General features: G+C 42.5%; 1 protein-coding gene across 1 annotated transcript in view; it reads right to left on the reverse strand.

Annotated features, from left to right (window-relative positions):
* Positions 1–17,390: 17,390 nt before the first annotated feature.
* Positions 17,391–23,575, reverse strand: part of ACE (angiotensin I converting enzyme) — a 95,929-nt gene continuing 89,744 nt past the window's right edge. The window contains exons 24-25 of the mRNA XM_088470692.1: positions 20,578–20,759; positions 17,391–17,903 (exon numbers count right to left, since the gene is read on the reverse strand). Coding sequence (XP_088326818.1) covers positions 17,695–17,903; positions 20,578–20,759 — 391 coding nt within the window. The 3' untranslated portion in view covers positions 17,391–17,694. The remainder of the gene's footprint in view (positions 17,904–20,577; positions 20,760–23,575) is intronic.

Consider the following 23,575-nt stretch of genomic DNA (forward strand, 5'->3'; position numbering starts at 1 on the left):
ATCACCTACTCTAACTCAGCCTTCCCTGCCTGCTGGAAAGCAGAGCCCAGAGTAGACTTCAGTGTTGAGCCTGTGTGTCGGATAGACTGCAGCACTGATCACAGTGAAAATTTTTTTTTTGAAAAATGTAGAAAAAAAAATCCACTTACCTATAACCAGACTGGTGGCTCGGTAACCCAGTCATCTGATCTGTAAACAGAGATGTTGTGCTACATCCATCAGTTTTCTGCATCAGATGACCAGGAACACAGCCGCCATCAGATAACCGAATCACAGAGGACCACACCGGGTCACCCTTTTATCACCCTTCTTGCGGTTGAGCATGTTCCATGAAAAAGAAATCAAACATCCAAGAATAAAGATGTTCAGTCTCGTTTTCTGGTTTTACTAAACACCACCCATGGCCTCAGTGCTTACTCAATAACAGTTGGAGCTATAGGCAAGGTTAGGCAGCACATATAGTAGAGAATGTCGCAGTGTGCCTAAGATTGTGGATGCTCTTCTTGGGAGCTCAGTTGGCGTCTAACTAAAATAAGACGGTGTCTTCCTTACCGGGTCCCATATATGTGCCCTGCAGCACTACCTCACCTGCCTCCATCCCAGGAATGGTGCTCGATTCTGACATACAGCACAACCAGTGCCATCTTAAAAAACCAGCCTCTCACATCAGTTCATGCTGCTGGGAACCGCTGCAGCCCCACGATAGCCTTCCCAGTGGCTGAACATCAGAGATGGTTGTTGAGCCCCACCACCTGGGTCTGGCCCGTTCCTCCCCAGGGAACAAAGCTCCGCTCTGCCAGTTTTCTGGCACTACCTTTCTGGACTGCACTATCCCAGACAGGATAGTAAAGGACAGTAAATTCCTAGTTACTGATCCTTGATTTGACACTCATGTCGACAGTCTCCTCCGTGTTTTGGTGTATTTAACGGCTATTGGTGTGCTTTTGCCCATCTAGCTACCATTATCATTTGTTTTCTACCTCACGCCAGTTACCATGCCTCCTAAAAAAGGTTTGGGAAATGACAGGAATATATCCTCAACTTCCAACATTGACCAATTCTTCCGTCACAGGAACCCAACCTCTGGTTCTGATTTATCAGGACCTCCACACAAATTTGCCTCCCTTTTTCATCAACCCCCACCCACGTCACGCGATAGAGCCTGTCTCTCTGACCAGATTCATTCTTACTTGTCAAACTAATTTTACCACTTTGTCAGAGGGAGCTGTTATTTTGTAAAGGGGTTATCCAACAGTGAAAGAGGTTGAGGAGGTGATCAAGTCTTCCCCAAGGGGCAAGAGTCCTGGACCGGGTTGATATTTTGTATTACAAGTGCTTTCAAGGGAAGCTTGTCCCTTTGTTGGTTCCAGATTTTAATAAATAAAGTACCAACAGTTCCACCCCCAGGCTAGAGACTCATATTAGTGTACTGCCTAAAGAGGGTAAGAACGTGACTCAATGCTCCAGTTACCGTCTGATAATCGCTTCAGAAAATTGATGTGAAACTTTTTGCAAAGCTGATCGCGAAGTCTTGACTCCCTGACATGATCCATCTAGATAAGGCCTGTTTTGTACCTGGCAGGGAGGCCAAAGACAATACTATTAAAAGTTCTAGATCTAGCACATTCGATTTTGACTTCTAAATACCATACACTGTTTCTATCAATGGATGCTGAAAAGCTTTTGAGTGCCTGGGTTGAAGCAGTTGGGTTTGGGACAGATGAGCAAGGCCTGTATAATTGTATACGCTTTACAATTGCCATTTTTCCAGGGTCCAGATTTATAGCATTCTTTACGATTTCTTTGTTTTATGTCCCACTTTCCACTATTATTTTTGTCCTTTCCATGGACACTCTAGCTAGATCAATTAGGGCAAATCCTGACATTACTGGATTTTCATTTTGGTGTGTGTGGGGGGGAAATTTTACCACAGATTGGCGCTATTTGTAGATAACCCATTAGCGGACATTACGAACCTGTCTCTTTCCCTAATCTCTCAAGTTCTTTCAGTTTAGTGCACTCTCCAATTTTAATATTAAATTTATCCAAATCTATTGCTTTAAATCTTTCCACCTCTCCCCTTATAGGGGGACAGCTAGTGGGAAGCTTGAAGAGTGGAGGGCATTGCAGATGCCATTGCATAGCAGGATTATTATTAAAATTAATACACTACCAAAGATACTATACTTGCTACAGACACTCCCCATCTTTATTCTCCCTGGTTTTGTCAAAGAACTAGATGGGATTGTTATGAGGTTTATATAGGTGGTCTGGAGACAGGGAGAGTTTTAAAGTCCTTTGCAGAAGCAAGTCTCGGGCCGCGCTTCTGTTGCCTAACTTTTTACGGTACAATTATGCATTACATTTGTCCAGAATAGCTATGTGGTCGTCTTCACCCGTCACCAAGCAGTGGGTCAAAACTGAAGGGGAAACTTCAAATCCTAGAAAAAAGTAAGTGTTACCATGGACTCCAGTCCTCCCTCACTTTGGCATGTTGGTGGAAACCATCTTCCAAATTCGCTCTCCTCAATTCCACCTGCCACGGCCACCCCAAGGGGTTCTTTAGCTCCTCGGACTAGGTTCAGTTTGCTGCGCAAGCCCGAGATAGACTTATTTCCCATGCTCCTTTACATGAGTAATTAGGCTTATCGGATTCTGAAGGTAGTGTCTAATTTGAAGGCAATACCAAATTTCAGACTTCCTTCCACAGATCGCATTTGCATCAGTCTCTGACCCCTTTCTCTTCTAAAACAACTATTCATCAATTGGCCTCAAAAGTACATGTTAGAGTTGTCCCTACATATACTAAGGCCTGGTATAGGGATTCCCAACTCTCTAGATTGTCAAAACTGAATAATTGGGTAGGACAGAATCTGTTTGCCAATCAGGAAAACCTGTACGACGCCATCTTGTGAATGGCAGCACGACTCCATTTTAGAAAGGAAAGCTTACACAAGCGCCATTTTGTCAAAAATACATAGTACACAATCCACAGTGCAAAATTGCTAAAAGTAGCAATTTTGCTACTCACAACGCAAAGTTGCTAAAAAGTAGAACGAACAGCTTTTTCACAATCTTCCCCAAACACCTACCGACGGTGTTTAGCAGACATAAAATAACTTTCCAACACATTAAAATCACAACAAACATATTTGAGCAGTAGCAAAGTGGTGGTGTTTTCCCCTGTATTCACATTAACACATACGCGATGTAGCAAAAAGTAGCAAATTAGTGGTGTTTTCCCTGCACTTCATGTTAAACATAGGACAACGCAAAATAGCTATTTAGACGCACAGCCAGCTTTTTAGTGATCTTTCCCAAACCCATACTGGCATGCTCACACACATACACAGAAGCCTTTCCAACTTAGTGCTGGTCGCTAAGTGCCCCACAGACCCTCAAACGCACAACACAATTTAATGTCATTTCTCCCCGCATACACATTTAAAAGCAATGGTCCCTCAGCACGAAAGGAATGATTATTATTTGGTTTAATCGCAATGTCAGCATATAAAGAAATGAATGTTTTCTGTAACTATGGTTTAGTAAATGGCAAATGGACCGTGATTGGTGCCGTACTGATCTACTCTTTTCCCACAGCGTTCCGGTGGCATCGGTGAGGAGATCAGAACATGCGGCTATGAAATATGAATGATAGAGAGAATAACTCCTTGAAATGTTGTATGCCATAGTTTAGACTAGATTTATTATGCAGCGGGAAAGTGGACACAATCAGGCTGTTAGAGGCTGGTTTGAGTCTTTGCACTGACCTATGAATTGTACCGTAACGGAAGAAGCAAGAAGAGGAACCAATGAGAACCTGCCAACGTATTCTATTGTATTGCTTATCCCAGTACAGGTATATATGTGAGTGCTCTGAAACGAGATGCCAGTCTGCGGTGTTCCTGTTATGCTGTTTCGACAAAGGTTTCATTACTGATGTCGGTGTCTGGTCCCAGAGCGCACGCGTATGTATTGGCTGTACCTTATGACCTAATGTTTGTACAATTTAGTTTGCGCTCATTGTTAGATCATAGCATGGTAACATCTGTACTTTTATCTGAATAATAATCTTTAGCGCGTTGGACCGCTATTCCACTGTCTTAGAGTTTTATTAATGGTATAATTAAACACAGCGCTAATTAGCGACACCGTATGGTTTTAGGAGGTATAGGCAGGTTTTGTCTTAGAGGTTCTAGGCAGGTGAATCTTAGAGGTTTATAGGCAGGAATGTACTAAAGGTTCATTGCACGATTCAACAGTTGGGGGCTCGTAGGTTTATCACGTTATCTGATACACGGTAACACGCGGTCAGTTCTCGCTCAGCAAAAGGGTGGAGGCGCCTTTTGAGAGATGCATTAGTCTTTCATTACCACAGTGTTGCTGAGAGCGTACTGCCGGTTATTGTGTAGAGGAAGCGCTGATCAGAATCCAAAGGACAAGGAGAGAAAAGTTGTTTTCTCTCGTTGATAAAAGTTTAGAGGGAGTAGCATAATAGCGTTAAGGTAATAACACGTGGGCCTGGTCGCATCACTGTGTATGTGACTAGTCGCACAATTGTGTACACGTACTTCCGGTTGTGCTGCCACGTGTTTGAACAAAGCCATTGCGGTTTACATTTTTTTCTATTACCAATATCTGGGTTAAACGTGCATTTTTCTGTGCAGGAAAAAAGTGTGTAACAGTGAATATTTGTTGAACACAGTTAAGGGTATCGTATGATCCGTAAGGGCTAGGTGCAAGGGTTAGCCTAGCCGCTCGGTAAGCAGCTTACCGTTCAGTACACAGAGCAGGTGTATGGTTTGTTATTTTTGTTAGGGACCGGCTCTCAGTGTGACTGCAGTGTTCAATAATATTTGAGCATTGTAGTTGAGCCGCACTAGGTGTGATTGTGAGCTGAGAGATAATAGGTGAGCGGGGAGCATCTAGAATTTCTTCCGTAGGTGAGCGGGGCATCTAGAATTTCTTCCATAGGTGAGCGGGCGCATCTAGAAATTTTGTCTGTAGGTAAGTGAGAGTATCTAGATTGTCTTTCACCAGTTTAAATCTGTATTGAAAAGCGTAGGAGTTGTCTCAGAATGGGAGCCACGCAAACAGTAGAGATGTTAGGCAATGATGTGCTGCTAATTGAGGCGCCGATCGGATCGGCCCGTCGTATCATGCATACCAAGTACGGTACTTATGCAATAAGGTATTGTGATTTATGGTTCAATATGACGAGGAAGAGTGTTAGACCGTTTCCCAGAATTGATAGTTTTGATAAAAATGTGTTAGATAATGTCCGGGATCATATCAGTTTGATGCGCTCCCGAGAGAAAAAGGTTAAATATTTTGAATGTTTAAAACTGAGGCAGCACGAGGGGGAAATGTGGCTGAAGGAGGTACCCGCGACGCAAACAGGCGTCGCGGGCACAGTCTCGGGTAATGCGCCGGTGACGCTAAATAGCGCCACTGACGCATCGCTTGATAGTGCGCATGCACTGCAAGGTAGCGTCGGGTGTAGGTGCAGTCAATGAAAAAAATACCCATAAAAATGTAACAAGCAACTTGTACCCTCTCTTAAGCAACCATAAAGAAAATGTTTATGATATGGATGATGAGCCTATTGTAATGTCTGCCATTTCCCATGCTGTGCAAATGATAGATGCTGCATCACCACAATCACGGGTGGTGCCGCCATCTCCATCGGTAACAGCAAGGGAAGTGTTAACACACTCTGCACCCATAGAGGAAGTTGTTAATACCATACATAGCAGCAGCAGATTAAACCCCCAGCCAGGTAACCAGGTCAGAGGTAGCAACGCTGCCGGTCTGCATCCCATTCGGACAATAACTGTTCCGAATGGAAATGCAGATGCAAACGGAAACGGTGTAGTGCCCACGAGGGAAGTAGTAATGCATTGTCCATGGACAAGAGCAGAACTAAATTCCATCATAAATGATTTCCCCAATCCCAAAAAGGAATTAGCCAAATGTCAAAGATTTTTGAGAAATTTGGGTAGTTCACATGAACCCACTAATAAAGATTGGCGTGTGGTGTTAAGGGCTTGTCTACCATGCAATACCGACGTGACAAAATTTATCACGGATTGTGTATTGGATGGTGACGTCCCCTTAACAGACCAAGTAAACCAAGGAAACATTTCCCGCATTGTAACTCAATTGGGTGTATATTTTCCAGTAGTAGTTAACTGGAACAAAATTTTCACAATTAAGCAAAAGGAGAGTGAAACTGCAGAAGACTATTGCGATCGGGCTCTGCAGGCTATCACCCAGTACACTGGGATAGAAGATATTAAAGATAGCACTCACCACAGGGGAATGATAGTCACGGTACTCATGGACGGTCTAAAAGACGATTTAAAGATTCGGGTTCAGACCTCACAACCTGGCTGGAGGGGACTCACAATAGATAACCTCATAGAGTCTGCCATAGAACATGATAAAAATATCACAAAGAAGAAAGACCCAGAGCGAAAAACTAATGGCTGTCAGTATCCAAGCTCTGGAAGGAATGACAATAACATCACAGCCAACCGACACACCTGCACCTGAACAATTACACATCCTCACCAATCCCACACCACAGCAAACACATCCTTACCCCACATATCATACATAACCACAGGCCTCATACTACCAACAAACTTCATACCTCCCACAATACCCTTATCCTTCACATCCTTACCCTCCCTATCCTTACCCATACCCACCACCTTTCCCTCGTGCTCAAATCCCACAACAATCTTTTCATCCACCCCGTTCAAAATTATGTTTTAACTGTCAACAAGTGGGACACATAAGTAAGTACTGCAAAGCGAAGAACACCACACAGGAACACGAGTTTCCCATGAGTTCATAGGTAACCCCAGTATCTTCTCCCAGGCCTTATATGACTGTTTATAATCTTTTCAACCTCTCAATGGATCTGTTCTAATGTAAAATGTGGATGATTTATTGTTGTATTTTGGGTCATGTTTAAATGATATTAAACTGTTGTGCTTTATCTCCCACTCATAGGACACAAGGTTGCTAAGGATAAACGGCAGCCATGCCAGGCTGAGGTCGACTACTCGGAATACTATCCAACCCAGTGGCACAGGCATTATTTAGAGCAGTAGCTATTAATAACAAGATTTAATTGCAGGAACCTGTATGCAGATACTATATCCCTAGAATTATTAAAAATGATAGGGGGACTTATTTTATAGGTGACGTTTCCAAGAACATGTGTAAGATGATGGGTAACAACACTGAGATTATCCCAGATTGTCTTTTCCTTTATTTGCCCCCCCCCTTTGAGATACTGTTCAAACAGGCAGCCTCATGTGAAAATATGATAATGAGGTTACTGTGCAGGGTCTCACGAAGATGAATGAGAATAACCGAAATTGAAAGTGTTATTAACTAACATGTCTAATGCAAACTGTCATGATGTCAAATCTGGAAGAATTTGTTATGATCCAAAAAATTTTTTTTAGCTCAGGTTGCTTGACTGATCGGTGGAAAGGTCCATATCTGACGATACAGCATCCTCAAAGGGTGGCCAGGGAAGATACGGGGGTCCATGCCGCTCACTATAGGGAGGTTAACCAACCGGTGGAGATACAAGGCAGAGACAAGGCCGATAACGTGGACCTGTCGATTGCGAGCTTGTGCCGGAAGGATTAAAAAGGTGACGGTGAGATATCTGAGCTAAAGAAATGTGTAGATCAGTGCTTCCAGCAATGGAGTGGTCTGCTGTGGTCATCCTAGTTATTTTTCTTTCCAGAGTTTTATTTTTTTTTGTCATGATGATCTGTTTGGGGATGCTCGGTGTCTGTAATGGGGGACCGATGGAGGAGATGTGGGCTGATGGCGGAGCTGGTGGAGTGGAGTCAGGAGGAGTGCTATACCAAATCAGGGGAGTGCCGGTCCAATTTCAGTACAGTAAATTGTTGTGAAAATGTGAATAACAATAATAAGGAAGAACTGTATTACAATCCTGAGTTATGATGTAGTGTATAACAATGTAGCCTGAGTTTGAGTGGTTGTGCATGGATATAACGTTTATTTTGTTTTAAGTCATCTTAGGTAATGCAGTCCCAACCCCTTCCAAGGCTCTCCTTATAGGATAGGTGCATCCCCACATCTTTCCCATGATCCCTTAAGGATCCGCGGTGTGCGTATAAGGGCAGTTTTATGTCCCTCCCGGAGACGCATTATCTGAATGGTTCAAATGACCATACTGTGTCATACCATAATAACATTGAACGGTATATTCTCATGCATGGCTAAACAGATTCAAATGAGGTTGTGATAGCGCTTGATTGGCTATCAAAGGGTGGACTGTCAAAACTGAATAATTGGGTAGGACAGAATCTGTTTGCCAATCAGGAAAACCTGTACGACGCCATCTTGTGAATGGCAGCAAGACTCCATTTTAGAAAGGAAAGCTTACACAAGCGCCATTTTGTCAAAAATACATAGTACACAATCCACAGTGCAAAATTGCTAAAAGTAGCAATTTTGCTACTCACAACGCAAAGTTGCTAAAAAGTAGAACGAACAGCTTTTTCACAATCTTCCCCAAACACCTACCGAGGGTGTTTAGCAGACATAAAATAACTTTCCAACACATTAAAATCACAACAAACATATTTGAGCAGTAGCAAAGTGGTGGTGTTTTCCCCTGTATTCACATTAACACATACGCGATGTAGCAAAAAGTAGCAAATTAGTGGTGTTTTCCCTGCACTTCATGTTAAACATAGGACAACGCAAAATAGCTATTTAGACACACAGCCAGCTTTTTAGTGATCTTTCCCAAACCCATACTGGCATGCTCACACACATACACAGAAGCCTTTCAAACTTAGTGCTGGTCGCTAAGTGCCCCACAGACCCTCAAACGCACAACACAATTTAATGTCATTTCTCCCCGCATACACATTTAAAAGCAATGGTCCCTCAGCACGAAAGGAATGATTATTATTTGGTTTAATCGCAATGTCAGCATATAAAGAAATTAATGTTTTCTGTAACTATGGTTTAGTAAATGGCAAATGGACCGTGATTGGTGCCGTACTGATCTACTCTTTTCCCACAGCGTTCCGGTGGCATCGGTGAGGAGATCAGAACATGCGGCTATGAAATATGAATGATAGAGAGAATAACTCCTTGAAATGTTGTATGCCATAGTTTAGACTAGATTTATTATGCAGCGGGAAAGTGGACACAATCAGGCTGTTAGAGGCTGGTTTGAGTCTTTGCACTGACTTATGAATTGTACCGTAACGGAAAAAGCAAGAAGAGGAACCAATGAGAACCTGCCAACGTATTCTATTGTATTGCTTATCCCAGTACGGGTATATATGTGAGTGCTCTGAAACGAGATGCCAGTCTGCGGTGTTCCTGTTATGCTGTTTCGACGAAGGTTTCATTACTGATGCCGGTATCTGGTCCCAGAGCGCACGCGTATGTATTGGCTGTACCTTATGACCTAATGTTTGTACAATTTAGTTTGCGCTCATTTTTAGATCATAGCGTGGTAACATCTGTACTTTTACCTGAATAATAATCTTTAGCGCGTTGGACCGCTATTCCACTGTCTTAGAGTTTTATTAATGGTATAATTAAACACAGCGCTAATTAGCGACACCGTATGGTTTTAGGAGGTATAGGCAGGTTTTGTCTTAGAGGTTCTAGGCAGGTGAATCTTAGAGGTTTATAGGCAGGAATGTACTAAAGGTTCATTGTACGATTCAACAAGATGAACCCAACGGGCGAAACCATTACAATCAAACCATGGTAGTTCCCAGAGTACATCAGTTATTGAAACTCAATACAAATTCCTATCCCAATTGTACCGTAGTCCTAATGGCTTACATATTATGTTCCTCTCTGTTCCAAAATGTCTGCTGGCACTGTGGTACGCAATTACATTTGGTGGAAACGTCCAGGGATCACTGCCTTTTGCCAAATGGTCATTTCAATCTCAAAGAAAATCTGCAGCCAGATTTAAAATTCTCATTATCTAACAATTTATCTATGCCAATTTCAAAATCTTAAAATAAATAATAAAAAAAAAATAAAAAAATAAAAAAAAAAATCGATGCTTAAATATCTTAGTTATTTCTTCCATTTTTCTTTTTTGCTTGTGTATTTAAAAAAATAAAATGTCTTTTTCTCCCATTTTTTTTTTTGTGAAATATTGTTGTCTGTGGGGACCTCTTCTGTACTTATGGGCACTAAATGATGTTTGATTGCAAAATAAAAAAAATGAAGAATGTTAGACCCAAGGCTAAAGTAGAAGCTGGTCACTGGTACTCTTAATGGGATCATTTTGTAGCAATGGTACTGTAGGTCAGAGAAGCATTTTTGTGACGTCAGGGTCTAAAAGGCACATGAAGTGTATATTGGCTGGACCATTACTACCCCAAAGTAGTAAAAACACCGCCTACCTGGATTATATGAAGACGAAGGAAGAAAAAAAGCTATATATTTGGTAAGACTGGCAGGGAGGACTTTTGGACATGAAATTCATAAACTGAAGAACCCCTTTAAAACAAACTGTGTGGTTTCTCTATGTGTGACACCCCCATAGTTATGGGGCCACCCCTTATCTAATTAGGGAGACACTGTCATTTTTAAAAAAAATAGGATCATACAGCACCATTGGCCTCATAGGATAATGCAGTGAACTTTTGCTGACCCTGCTCCCTCGGACCATACTGAGCATGTGCAAACAAGGAGGTAGAAAGTGCCCCTTGGTCAGCGACCCAGTTTCGGAGGGAAAATTCTGCCCCATTGATTGGTAGCCTGGGTGTCCAGGCAGAGATCCCTGTAGGCGGCCTGTTGCTGGGGTCCCCCTGTCCACTCATAGATGCCGGACCGACAGGGAGGAGAATATGGAAGAGTTTATAATATACCCTCCCCAGGGCTGTCAGTGCGGAGTCTGGGGGAATTTCTGAAAAAAGGATGGTCTGTGAGGTGTTTCTGTGGAGTGCCCTTGGAGCTGTAAAAATAAGGATGTTATAACTCCTATGTTACCCTGGATTACAAATACTGCATCTGGTGCTGTCTGTAAGGCGTTTCAGTGGAGTGCCCTTGGAGCTGTAAAAATAAGGATGTTATAACTAATGTTTGCCCTGGATTACAATTACCAGACTTCAGATTAAACCGGAAGGCTACCTATCCAATCTGCCAGGAGAGGTGCTGTGATGCTGGATGTACCTGGAGGAAGCTTGCCTCTGGACTTGCATAGAGGACCCTGCTTTGGAAGAAGCCCCCTCTGAATAAAGGAGTGCCTTCAGTAGTGCCTGTTATCAGGAGGCGCCGCATGTGGAAGTCTGAACATACTGGGAGAGAAGAGGCGCTGCCTGGGAAGGAGGTCTCATCGCGCCATCGTCGCGGATGAAGCCCCAGCTGAGGAAAAGGTCCTGCCAGTGACGAAGACCCTGCTGGCACCAGCACAGGCAGAAGAAAAGACAGCACCAGAGGAAGAGTGCTTCAGGACCTCTCCTGCTGCTGTGTTTGTTGGACAGAGCCCCTGTGGAAAGGGATTTTGCACCTGTCGCTCCTTACCTGCCGGAGGTCTGCAGCTGGGAACTCCGGTGCGGTGCCTAGCATCCCGGAGTTTCCCTGGACATCGTGGGGGGGCTGTACAGCCACAGCCAGGGGTAAGAACACCAGACCTCCCTCTAAGCTGTCTCCTTTCTTTCTTCCCCTGAGTGCAGCTCTTGCCTTTAGATAGTATCACCCAGCCATTTCACCCCTCACTCTCTTCCCTTAGTGCCTTTTATACCCCTTTTACACCAAAATCCCCGGGTCTGACCCGGGATTTGGAACACGTTTCCAACCCGGATCAGACCCGGGGCAAACCCCTTTTACACTGCGGCACCGACCCGGGCTATGCCAGAGTCAGCACCGTTCACACCTGGCCCGGGTCAGAACTGACCCGGCTGGCCGGCGCGGTGAGCAGCCTTCTCCCCTCCCTCCCCCCTCCGCGACCTACTTACCTTATCCTGCAGTGGTCCATAGGCAGGGAGAGCGGGTGGGGTGCGCTGCTTCATGCCGCTCTGCCAGGTGCTGCTTGCAGTGGCCGCTTGGAGATGTCATCTCCAAGTGCCACTGAAGCCGGCCAATCAGGCGGCATGCGGCGCAACCCGGGTCATCGTGAGCCGGGCTGCGCCATTTACATTGCAGGGTGACACGGGAATAACCCGCGCTCAACCCTGCAATGGAGCAGGGTCGGATCCCCGGGTCACTGGACCCGGGTTGATCCGTTCACACCTACGAAATTCCCGGGATTATGCGCGTTCACGTGAATCAACCCGGGATATTTCAGTTGGTGTAAAAGGGGTATTAGTGGGTCCCCAGACTTTTTTTAGTGGGTCCCTTCTCCTCTCCTAGGAGCTGCTGCCATGCAGTTGTGCCCAGTACCTACTCTTAGGCCCACACGGGGGGTTTATCAGTTTATACTAGCCTGCCATATAAACGCTCATTGACAGTGTCTTAAATTAGGTAAAGTGTGTGTGTAATGTTAAAATAGGGGGGGGGGGGGAGTAAAAGATAGGTCACCACCTCTTTTCCCCAAGAATTGTATTGGTGGTTATTTCTCTCCTGTGAACCTCTGGCTCATGTCCAAAAGGGGACGTGATTTATGGGTGTCGGCTCATGTCCAATGCCACTGTGGGTGATGTATAAAGTATTTTATGTCTTTCTTTACACTAAATGTAATGCCATGTGATATGTATTTGGCTCTGTTTACTGTTTGAATCGTGTGTTAGTTAAAGTGGTTGATAGTGGCTCTCCGTGGCCCTTTAGCTGTTATAACACTCTGTAAAGCTGTTCACTGCTCGCTGTGTTATTGCTGTCAATGCTGATTATTATTTTGCTTGCAATGAAATGTTTGATCACTTGCTGGTATTGGTGTTAATGTAAAGTGGCTTTTATACACTGCTTGTTGCCAGTATCCATTTTAAAGTACATTCATGCTGATGTAATGAATACGAATTGTTTATTTAGCCCTGTGTAACCCCGGCTGGCAATTCTGGTTGTAATAATTTGTGGCAAAGGCATTTTTTGAAGACTATTGTCCCTATTTTCTCAAGGCTCAAAGACTGTGTTACATTGTTGCAAGTTGCCGGTGAACTACTGCTATCAGCACAGACTGTATTTTAAAGCTATAGGTTGCTGGTGCACTATTGATACAAGCCTAACCTACATGTGTTTTTCCCACGTTATCCTCAGCAAAAGGAAGCGTAGCACAGACTATTTTAAAACTAATCAGCTGCCGATGCATTATTGATACAAGCTCGACCAGCAGGTTTCATGTTTAGGCCTTTCATTTGTTTTAGGTAAAGTAAAAGTTCTGCAGAAATCGTGTTTTCTTTTGTTTACACTTGCTTGCCAGCTGGGGTCACAGGTAGAGGACAGAGAGGTAATAAATAAATACCTTGACATTGAAAAGTGTAATTTATTTCATTCAATCTGTGAATGGTAAACATTTCCTGTGTCAATTGTTATTCTTTGATTTGCAGCAATAAAATTGCATTGCACCTTCCCTCCTAACTGGTCATTGTGTCTGCAAAAGGGGAATACAGGCTTGCCTTTCTGTCACGGTGTGTCCTATATTAGCTGCAGGGAAATCGGCCACCAAAGCATTCTAAACACACCTTAACCTGGTGCTAGTGGTGCACCAGTCGGTACATCACATATGTATCCTGTACTGGTAAACTTCTTGTAGGGACATTTCAATACTGTATGTGTTTATTAACCTTGAGTAAACCAGTGTACTTATAGCAATTGCATTGTTAAATTACAAAAGTGTAGATTTAAAGAAATAAAAATTAAAAGTAGACCAACATGCTTTTTGACAAGTTCTGTGAATAACTGATTTGCTCACTTAGCGAGAACATGTGTTTTATATGGAAGCCTGGGATTTGGTGTCAAAGCTAGCAGATGTCTTTTCATCATTACAGATCTCTGGGATAGCTGGCCACTTGCTCTTGCTGTGTTCACAATAAAACTTGGCACTAAACAGTACACCTGACCCAATTAAATGTCAGAGACACATCTCTTATTACAATTAGAATACCCTTGTGTGCCCAAACAACAGACAACCCACCTCATCACTTTTGTGGTTCTTTCCATCACAGCTGTCAGGACAGATGGGTTCACACAGCTCACTTAAGTTGGGCTCAGTGTCAAAAAGTTCATAAATTAATGAAAAGATTAAAAGAAAAAAAAAAAGTGGAAAAAAAACCATGAAAAATTCAGGAAAGAGAAAGCAGTTGTGCTTTGGTACTACAGGTATCTAATAAATCAAGGTTTTGGATCTTAATCCTGCTCACAGAGGAGACTACCATGCTGTGGAATTTACTAAAAACATAGCCCATGAGGGTGCTAGATTAAAAGTTGAGGCACTGGGCCAGATTTAGAGATGTACATTAATCCGATAATTAACGTACATCTCTGATGTTGAGGGGTCTGCACCGGACCAGTTCTGTGCATGTGCAGAACGGGACCTGCAACCTCTTTCACAGGACCCGTCCCCCAAGCCACAGCATAATTGACATGCTACTGCTTTTGGAGGGCAGAGCAGTGGAGGGACGAGGCCAGGGTCTGCATCGGAAGACGCAGATTCTTGACCTCTTAAATGACTGGCACCCAGTCAGGCTGCAGGAAGCTTCAGCTCCGGCAGCCTGACCAAAGGAGGAACAGTCAGTCAAGATTGCTGGGATCACAAATGCAGCAAGGCGGTGTCGAACACCTCCTTCTGCATTTGCATAGGAGATAGACGGAAATGGACAGCGGCTTGTTAGCGGCTGTGCAAATCTGTCCATCTCCGAATCAGGCCCATAATGCACTGTTGCCTACTTCAGTGCTTTCATTAGCTCCTAGTTAATTTGGTAAGATAGATTGGAAGACTGGTAACGGCTGAACAAATATTCATGACAGTCTTCAAATCTTTTAACAATTTTTTTTTTAAACCACTCTTAACAAGAGCTTACCCTTCTCCCACCTATACTACCCATTCTAATGCAACTTCTAAATTGTCCAAATCTCTACGTTTGAGACATCCTCTCTAACACTTAGGAGGTGATTTTCAGTCAGACGCATGTAAAGCATCGGGCGCCCTCTGCGCACTGTGCATGCATTCTGATGGTTACCACCTGTGGAAAGCAGATCGAAATTGCATTGACAGCCATGCAACTTCAAGGTAGTCTCTGGGTGGTAACTGAAGGGGTGGCATATCCGGCTGCCATTGTCCCTCGGACATTCTGCAACTGCCATAGGCAGATGATGGATGCCGCTGATGTAATTTCATGTTACATCCATAGGAGGGAGGATAATGACAGGTATGAAGGAGATCATTTGGATCCTCAGACTGCACGCCAAGTCCAACCCCCTTCGGGGTGGTACTAAACACGGACTGTATGTATACCAATTATTGGACATTAGTAGATGATGGGATGTATACATAATACAATACATAGAGCTGAGATTGTAGCAGCCTCTGTATAAATTGTTGTATAAAGGTTAGTGTATGTTATTCATGCGGGATATCCGCTTAATTACCTGAAGTGGTGGGGTCATTATAAGGGCTATTTAAAGCCAGGAGTATCGCTTACCTGTCACACTTTGAGAAAGGCTATCCGCCGAAACGCGTTAGTGTGACTGGAAGTGACCGTGGCCGTTGGGTACTCGGACAAAGACTTTGCGGTATCAGATTAATGGTGCTCCTAATCCGGAATATAGGACCACTGGTTTATGTGTTTTCATCCTGCCTTGGTCTGAAGGCCCATTCTGGTACATGGACACTTGTTTGTGTTTTTAAGTGTAATAAATCTTTTAGAATTACACTATGGTATATTTCTTTTTACAACTGTCTTTGAGGAACAAATGATCGACGCAGAACTCCTATTCAAGGGTGCACATCAGGCCTGAGAGGAATTTGAGGAGAGACTGACATCTAAATCTTAGATGCAAGTAGGAATATTATAATTCTATTACCCCTACTTACATCTGTTGAATGGTTTATTCCTTTCTTCTCTTTGAGGAACTGATCTACAGCAGCTTCAGATTTACAGACATTTATGTAACTATTGGTACCCTAAAGGAAGTTGCGCTTGGTATATTTTTATTTTGTAAGATGCAATGTCAGATGGTCCGCCGATAATGCACCTTTGTACGCACATCGGCGATTTAGGGCTGGATTCAATTAGCCGCGAAAAGCAGAGATAAGCGCGCTGTTTTGAAGCAAAGTTTTTGCCTACTTACACAATGTTCATTCCCGCTTTTCACCCTATTCAATTGCAAAACAGGCGAAAACGCATATGTGCGAATGCAGATAATCTAGCGAAAAGGACAGCTTTTTTGGGGGGGAGGGGAATCAGTCTGTACTCCTAAAAAGCATAACTGGCACAGGGAATCAATATAGAAGTGTATTAATAACCCTATTAAAAATAATTAGGGTACTTAAATTGAGTCAAAGGGCTGTTAAATGCATATTTGCATAAGTGTGGAAAAATTATGGAAAGCAATTTCTTTTGGGAAAAATAATTGCTGTAGTTAAATTGGGGTACATTAACATGGGTACTAGTATATTTTTGTGTCTATAAAGTGCAGATTAATGTTTTTTAATAATACACCTGCTGCAGCCACCTGCAATCCTAAAAACACCTGTCCCATCCATACAGCACCCCAAAATACCTGTCCCAGTACTTTAGACCCATTTTCCAAGACTTTTTAAATTTTCCCCCAAAAATGACATTTATTTTATGGGTTTGAATTAACATTTTTTTTAGCCTAATTAGTTATTAGGGGGGTGCTCAAAGGGTTCTGAACTAAGTCCCCACATTTGTACCCCAAAATATGGGTTTTGCACTTCTTTTCTCCTGCCTTTGGGTGGAGAACCTTCACCTGCATTCGTCTATGGAGTTTTCACCTTGGCGAAAACGTCCTGGAATTGAAAAGGGCGATACTCTGGAAACAGGCGAAAACCGCACATCGCCAAAACATTTTTGCCGATCGTGGTTCTTTACCTCTAATTAAGTACGGGCCTTAGTGTCTTTGCCGGTCATCATCTCAATAGGACACCCATCAGCGGCAGTATTAATATAGAGATCCAGTTGCAGCTGTGAAAAAAGTGGCAGCCACTAATGCAGCTACGTCCACCTCTGAATCAACCTCTTAATATGCAACCTTTCTCGTGAGCAGGGACCTCTCATCCCTTTGTTTTCATGTCTGCATTTTTCTACCTTGTATTTCTTGGTTTTATCTGTCAAGATGTCCCTACTATCAAATGAAGATAACTGCGACACCATATAAATCAAACAATAATAGGTCTGCCTCTACTGCTATGCAAATAATTTAAAATCAACAAAATACTGTAAAGTTTCCACATACAATATTTATTGCTCCCATTGAAGAAAAACAAAATCTGACATGATCACAAACCAATAATCGAATTTGGTCTTACACAATTGCCCCAAACATCCCTTCCCATCAGCACCTCTGTAAAAGTACATCCTTTAGAACTTGGTTTTGAAGGCGCTAGTGGATTGCTCTCCCAAAGATGAAGTGCTTTGCATAGTCAACAAGATTTCCCCTGAAGCAACTCACACACTGAGTGTCCCCAATTTGTGGAATGCTGGCGAAGGCATTTTTTTCCGCAGAGGGCACTCTGCTAGGTGGATGTTCTCCATATTATTTTAGCTCCAGTTGAGAAGACGACTTCTTTGCCCTACGTTTTGCTTTTGAGAACTTGACGCCCAACACGATGGTAATGATGACTAGGACTATACCAATTGCCAAGAGGACCCATGCTCCTGCTGATGCCTGCCCTTTGCTCAATGACAATCCCAGGAAGTCTACAGTGTTTGGAGTTGGTAATGGCTCAGCAGTAACTGTTTGAACTAGGAAACAGAAAAGTTTGGTATATGATAAATTAAGACACGCAAGGTTGACATTTAAAATAAGAGACCTGTGTGTCTTTTCACATTTGACAACCAAGTTCTTTCTCCCCTATTAGAAAAATCACAATATAGCAGTTTGATTTATTTACATAAAGACCCAGGACCTCATTCAGAGTCGGTCGAAGCGGCCGCACGGAAAAAGGGGCCGGATATTCAAATTACTCCCTCGCAAGTTGCGTCCCTAAGTTCGGATCGGTAGTTGGCCGAACCAAGGGGAGGAAGCGGTCGGAAGACAAAAATACGCCCCCTTCTCGTACGCATTGCACATCATCTCCGGGCATATAAGGATTAATCGAGAACCATCAGAACTGGTCGTAGAGCTTAAGGTTGACCATACCCTCTCTTAACCTCTATGATCATGTCAGTGTAAAAACCTCCCATGTCACATGTGCCATGACGCTACTTTAATTGTGCACTCCCATAATCCGTATGCACTCTCATAAAACGCCGTTCGCATAATGAGGCACGCCTACGTTCGGATCTCCACTTCACCGTTTTCAAGCACCTTCCCCTGTTACCACCCACAAACGCCTCCATCTGTCACTCAAACTACCGACCTGGCTGTGTTCAAGGAGAGAGAAATTTCTGATCATAGCGGCTAGTTTGCACACGCGCATTGCGAACTTTACGCATGCGCAGTATAGCGAACATCGGTGGCGTACGACCGTGCGGCCGCAACGACCGACTCTGAATGAGGTCCCCAGTGTGCCACGCATTTGTGTGACCTATAATTAATTTATATAGTGCCACTAATTATGCATTGTTCTACATATAATATTTGTCATTCACATTAGTCCCTGACCGTTTGGAGCAAACAGTCTAAATTCCAATAATAATAATTTCATTATTTTTTAAAATCAATAAAAACATCATACTTTAATCATACTACGTTGAAGTTGGATGATATATTGATGAAATTCCTATGGAGGACGTATAAAGAGGAGTTGGGGTACACCCATCCTTTCGTTCTATGGGAGAGGTGGTTGAACATAACGTGGTTTCACAGAATTTGATACCCTAGGATTATAAAGATACCTTTACAATCAAATTACCCTCCCACTTTATTGTGAGTGGGGTATGCCATTTTAATTACTTTGTCACAGAATTATTCTGACAAGAATTCAATTTTGTATATAAGAACAGTAGACCAGAGTATTTTTGTGTTGCTTTTATTTTTCTCTTTATATGACTCTACCTGGGAGAAAAAAAAACAGTTAAGAACACATCTGAATATTAGCCAATAACCCTACCAGTATATTTTTGGACTATGGAAGAAAAGCTGAGCATGCAGACATGGGGACAACATACAAATGTCTCACAGAAAAAAAATGCACTGGTTGGGAATAAAACTCATGACCCCTGGAAGGCATTTCCTAAATTTCAAAAGCTATGCAATTGATAGGTTCTTCCTTGTAGTCCTGTAAATTGCAAGATGGGGCCCCCTCGGACTTGTTTTTCCATTACAACCTACAGATGCTCAATCAGATTAAGATATGGGGAATTTAAAGGCCATGTCAATACCTTGAATATGATGTTCCTCAAAACATTCCTGAACAATTTTTGCAGTGGGCCAGGCGTATAATTTCTGTCTGAAATAGGCCACTGCCATCAGGTAATACCGTTCCTATGAATGACAGGTCCCAAGGTTTTCCAGCAGAACATTGCCCAGAGCATCAGACTGCCTCCGCTGGCTTGCCTTCTTCTCATAGTGCATACTAGTGCTATCTCTTTCTAATCTATGCACACGAACCCAGACGTCCACATGAAGTAACAGAAAATGTTATTCTTCAGACCAGGCCACCTTCTTCCACTGCTCCATGGTTCAGTTCTGAAGCTCACGTGCTCATTGTAGGCACTTTTGGACTGTATGGGCACTCTAACTGGTCTGTGGCTACATAGCCCCATATGCAGCAAGATGCTACGTACTACTTCCAACACCTTTCTATCATAGCCAGCATTAACTTGTCAGGAATTTGAATTACAGTAGCTCTTCTGTGGGATAGTATCAGATGGGCTAGCCTTCACTCCAAGCGCACCAATGAGCCTTGGGCGCCCATGATCCTATCACTAGTTTACAAGCTGTCCTTCCTTGGACCACTTTTGGTAGGTACTAACCACTGCATACTTTGTACACTCTACAAGACCTGGCGTTTGGGGAGATGATCTTACTCAGTTGTCATAGTGATCCCAATTTAGCCCTTGTCAAAGTAACTCAAATCCTTCCACTTGCCAAGTTATCCTGTGTCAAACATATTAACTTCAGGAGCTGACTGTTTACTTGCTGCCAAATATAGCCCACCCTTTGACAGGTGCCATTATTCACTTTGCTATGTGTGTGTAAATATCCTATTTGTATTCTATATTTATATATAAAATATATATATGGATATATACCTATATTATACTCAAAGTGCAATTATCATAAATATTATATCAGTTATTACCATACTTGGACTTACACCAAACCAAAATATGACAGTATATTTTGGTTTGGTGGAATTCCAGGTATTGTAACACCCCATATAACCATGCCAGTGAGTGAGCCTAGTTATTTACAGTATATTCTGAGATACCTTTCCAATGATTTTTCATCTGATTACTCCAGCATACCCACCTGGAGTCCAGTTGTACTCTGGCCAGCCAATAGTCTCTCCATTTTTTCTATTTTCCTCAACCAGCCATTCGGTCAGAGGCTTGAAATATTCAAGAAGAGCATGAGCTGACATATTCCGCTGCCCAGTGATTACCTCCATGACATCTGGCCAAGGTTTGCTATTACCCAATTTCATGGCATCTCTGCAATAGAGAGGAACTTCGTAAAACTTGACCTTTGTATATAGCATATGAATTTTTCACAGCATGCACTTAAGTTACAGGTTTTGTGTAATAATCAATCACAGTTATCACTGGGTCTATGCATAATATATATATATATATATACACACACACACACACACACACACACATATATATATATATATATATATACACACACACACAAACACACTCACATACACACACACGTATTAGTATGTACAGTTATTTTGTGTTTATGTGAATAAATGATATGAAGCAACACACAAGATATGTTCATTGTATGGCACAGCCATTAATGTGAGAGTACTGTACTCCTGAAATCACCAATCCTTATATCCTTTCATAAAGTACCATTTTGGAGAGGCAAGATAGTAGAGGGCATGGTTACCATTCAAGATTTCTTCTAATGGGACATGCAGTAAAGCCACTTACTAGCCATTGCTTTAGAAAGGTTTCTTGGGGTATATCTTCCCATCCCACCAAACTAGCAAGTGCGTCATTAAACCAAAGAGAAGGAGTCTTGCTTAAACCCTTCATCATATACTCTCCTTCATGCTCAAGCTACAGACGTGTCCACATACATGTATCCTCCATGCGCTACAAGTCGCTTCACACATAAAAGCTGGAGCTCTGTGTGCCTTCGTAGCGCCAAGCGTCTTTAGTGCAACTTTTTACCTTCAAATGTGTCTTATTCACACAGTGATGTGAATAGCTAGCACAAGCAGCTTCTGCTGATTAAAATTATATACAGCATGCCTATGTTCTCTGTGGGTGTATCTGCATGGAAAAGGCTACATTACAGTATCAGCGGCTGTGACACTAACATAGCGTTTCGCATGCAGATACACCTGCAGACGCACAGAGATCATAGACATGCTGAATATAATTTTAATCAGCAGAAGTGGCTTGTGCTAGCTATTTGCATCACTGTGTGAATAAGATGCATTTGAAGGTAAGAAGTCACACAAAAAGACGCTCAGCGCTACCAAGTCACGCCATGGCGTGATTAGAAGGGCTGTTTAACATGCAAGGAGGCTAGATGTATAAGAACACATCTGTAATTAAATTTTTTGATGTGGCAGTTTTTAATCCAACTAAGGGGCATATTCAATTCCCGGCGAAAAGTCCCACACTTTCGCATGCTAGACTTTGACTACTTCACATGTTTTCAATGTGGAAAAGTATCGGCGAAAACGGGAGCCGGCGAAACTAACATGTGAAAAGTCCTGTCAGATTTGGGGAAATCAGCCTGACACCCCTCCAAAAGATGCACTGACATTGGTGATCAATATAGATACCTCCGAATAGGCCTGCTGAAGGTACTTGGGGTACTTAAATGCTATTCTTCACCACTTATGCAAATATGCTAATTAGCAGCTATTGAGATCATTTATCAGGTTTTTTTGCAGAAAGTAGCTCCAGCAAATTTGGGGTACCTGAAAATGGGTGCCAACATATTTTTAAGTTGCTAAAGTGTAGTTTTAAAAAAACATTAAAAAATGTACCTGCCGCAAGCAGCTGCAAACTTAAAAACACCAGGGGGAATACTTGGGGACCCCCCCTGGAGTCTATTTCATTATTTTTAAGTTTGCCCCCAACTTTGGACTTTTTTGCCCCCAAAATGAAAGTACTTTTTTTGGGTGATCTAAATACTTTTTTTTATTTTTTTTTACTTTTTTTAACGCAGTTTACCTTTGGGGGACTGTCCCAAGGGTGCAGGGGGGTTCCAGCAGCTTTGCACCCCAAAACCCCAATTCTGCACTCTTTTCTGACACCTATTCATAGGCAAAACTTTTTCGCAGGTTCCATTGCATTGAGTTTCCACACCGGTGAAAAGTATTTGGAATTGAATACGGAGGAAACTCTTCGCATGGCGAAATGACATCACTCGCGATAGTTTCCACAGAAACTGACTTATCGCGGCTAATTGAATATGGCTGTGAGCCAGAGAGATCTGGCTTTATTTTGCCAGAATAAATTAAGTAGATGCTTTGATATGAAAAGTATCTATTTCCTTCATTTCACCCATACAAAATTACTGCATACATATATTCTGATATTTATTCTGATTACTGGAGCCCAACATATGTTTCCCCAGACATGACAAAGTAAAATGGTCTACAAATAATGCATATAATTTGAACGTATTTTTCTCGCCCCTTAACAAATTTACAAAGAGCCTTCCTTTACCCAAAACAAATTCTCCCAAAATGAAAAATCAATAGTAGCAGACCATCCAGGGTGTTCAATGGATATTTTGAGCAGCTTACTGGAAGAGTATGCAATAAAACGAATTAAGAAAAAAAAAAAAAGCGGCTTTTTTTTGCTCGCATTCTTCAGAATAGGGCTAAAAAAAAAACAACCAAAAAAAAAAACCTGGAAGTTTAAGAAATGCTCCATTTTAGCAATATATTCTTATAGCAGACACTGGCTATTGGACAATCACAACCAATCTGATTTATACCACATCTGTGTGCTTAATAAGTGATGGGACAGGGGTAGGAAATGCTTAGCAGTTACCCTTCTTGCATGGATTCTTCCTTAAAGTCAAATACACTACTGCAACTGGATGTCATTATTCCTGTGAGCCCCTGTGCAATCGCTGGCTCTCTTTACAGAGGGGCACCAGGCACTTAGCAGCCTGAGCCAGAGGTGCCGGATAACCTCTCACTCAATCAAACCAGGGCTATGCCTACCGCTCACCATCAAATGGTGTTACAAAAGACTGGATATAACCTAAGATGCTAAAATAGAATTAGTAAACAGTAGCTTTAAATCTGAATTTTATTGCATCA

The sequence above is a fragment of the Taudactylus pleione genome, unplaced genomic scaffold (assembly GCF_031769625.1).
Source record: "Taudactylus pleione unplaced genomic scaffold, aTauple2 ptg000102l, whole genome shotgun sequence".
In the NCBI taxonomy this organism is placed as follows: Eukaryota; Metazoa; Chordata; class Amphibia; order Anura; family Myobatrachidae; genus Taudactylus; species Taudactylus pleione.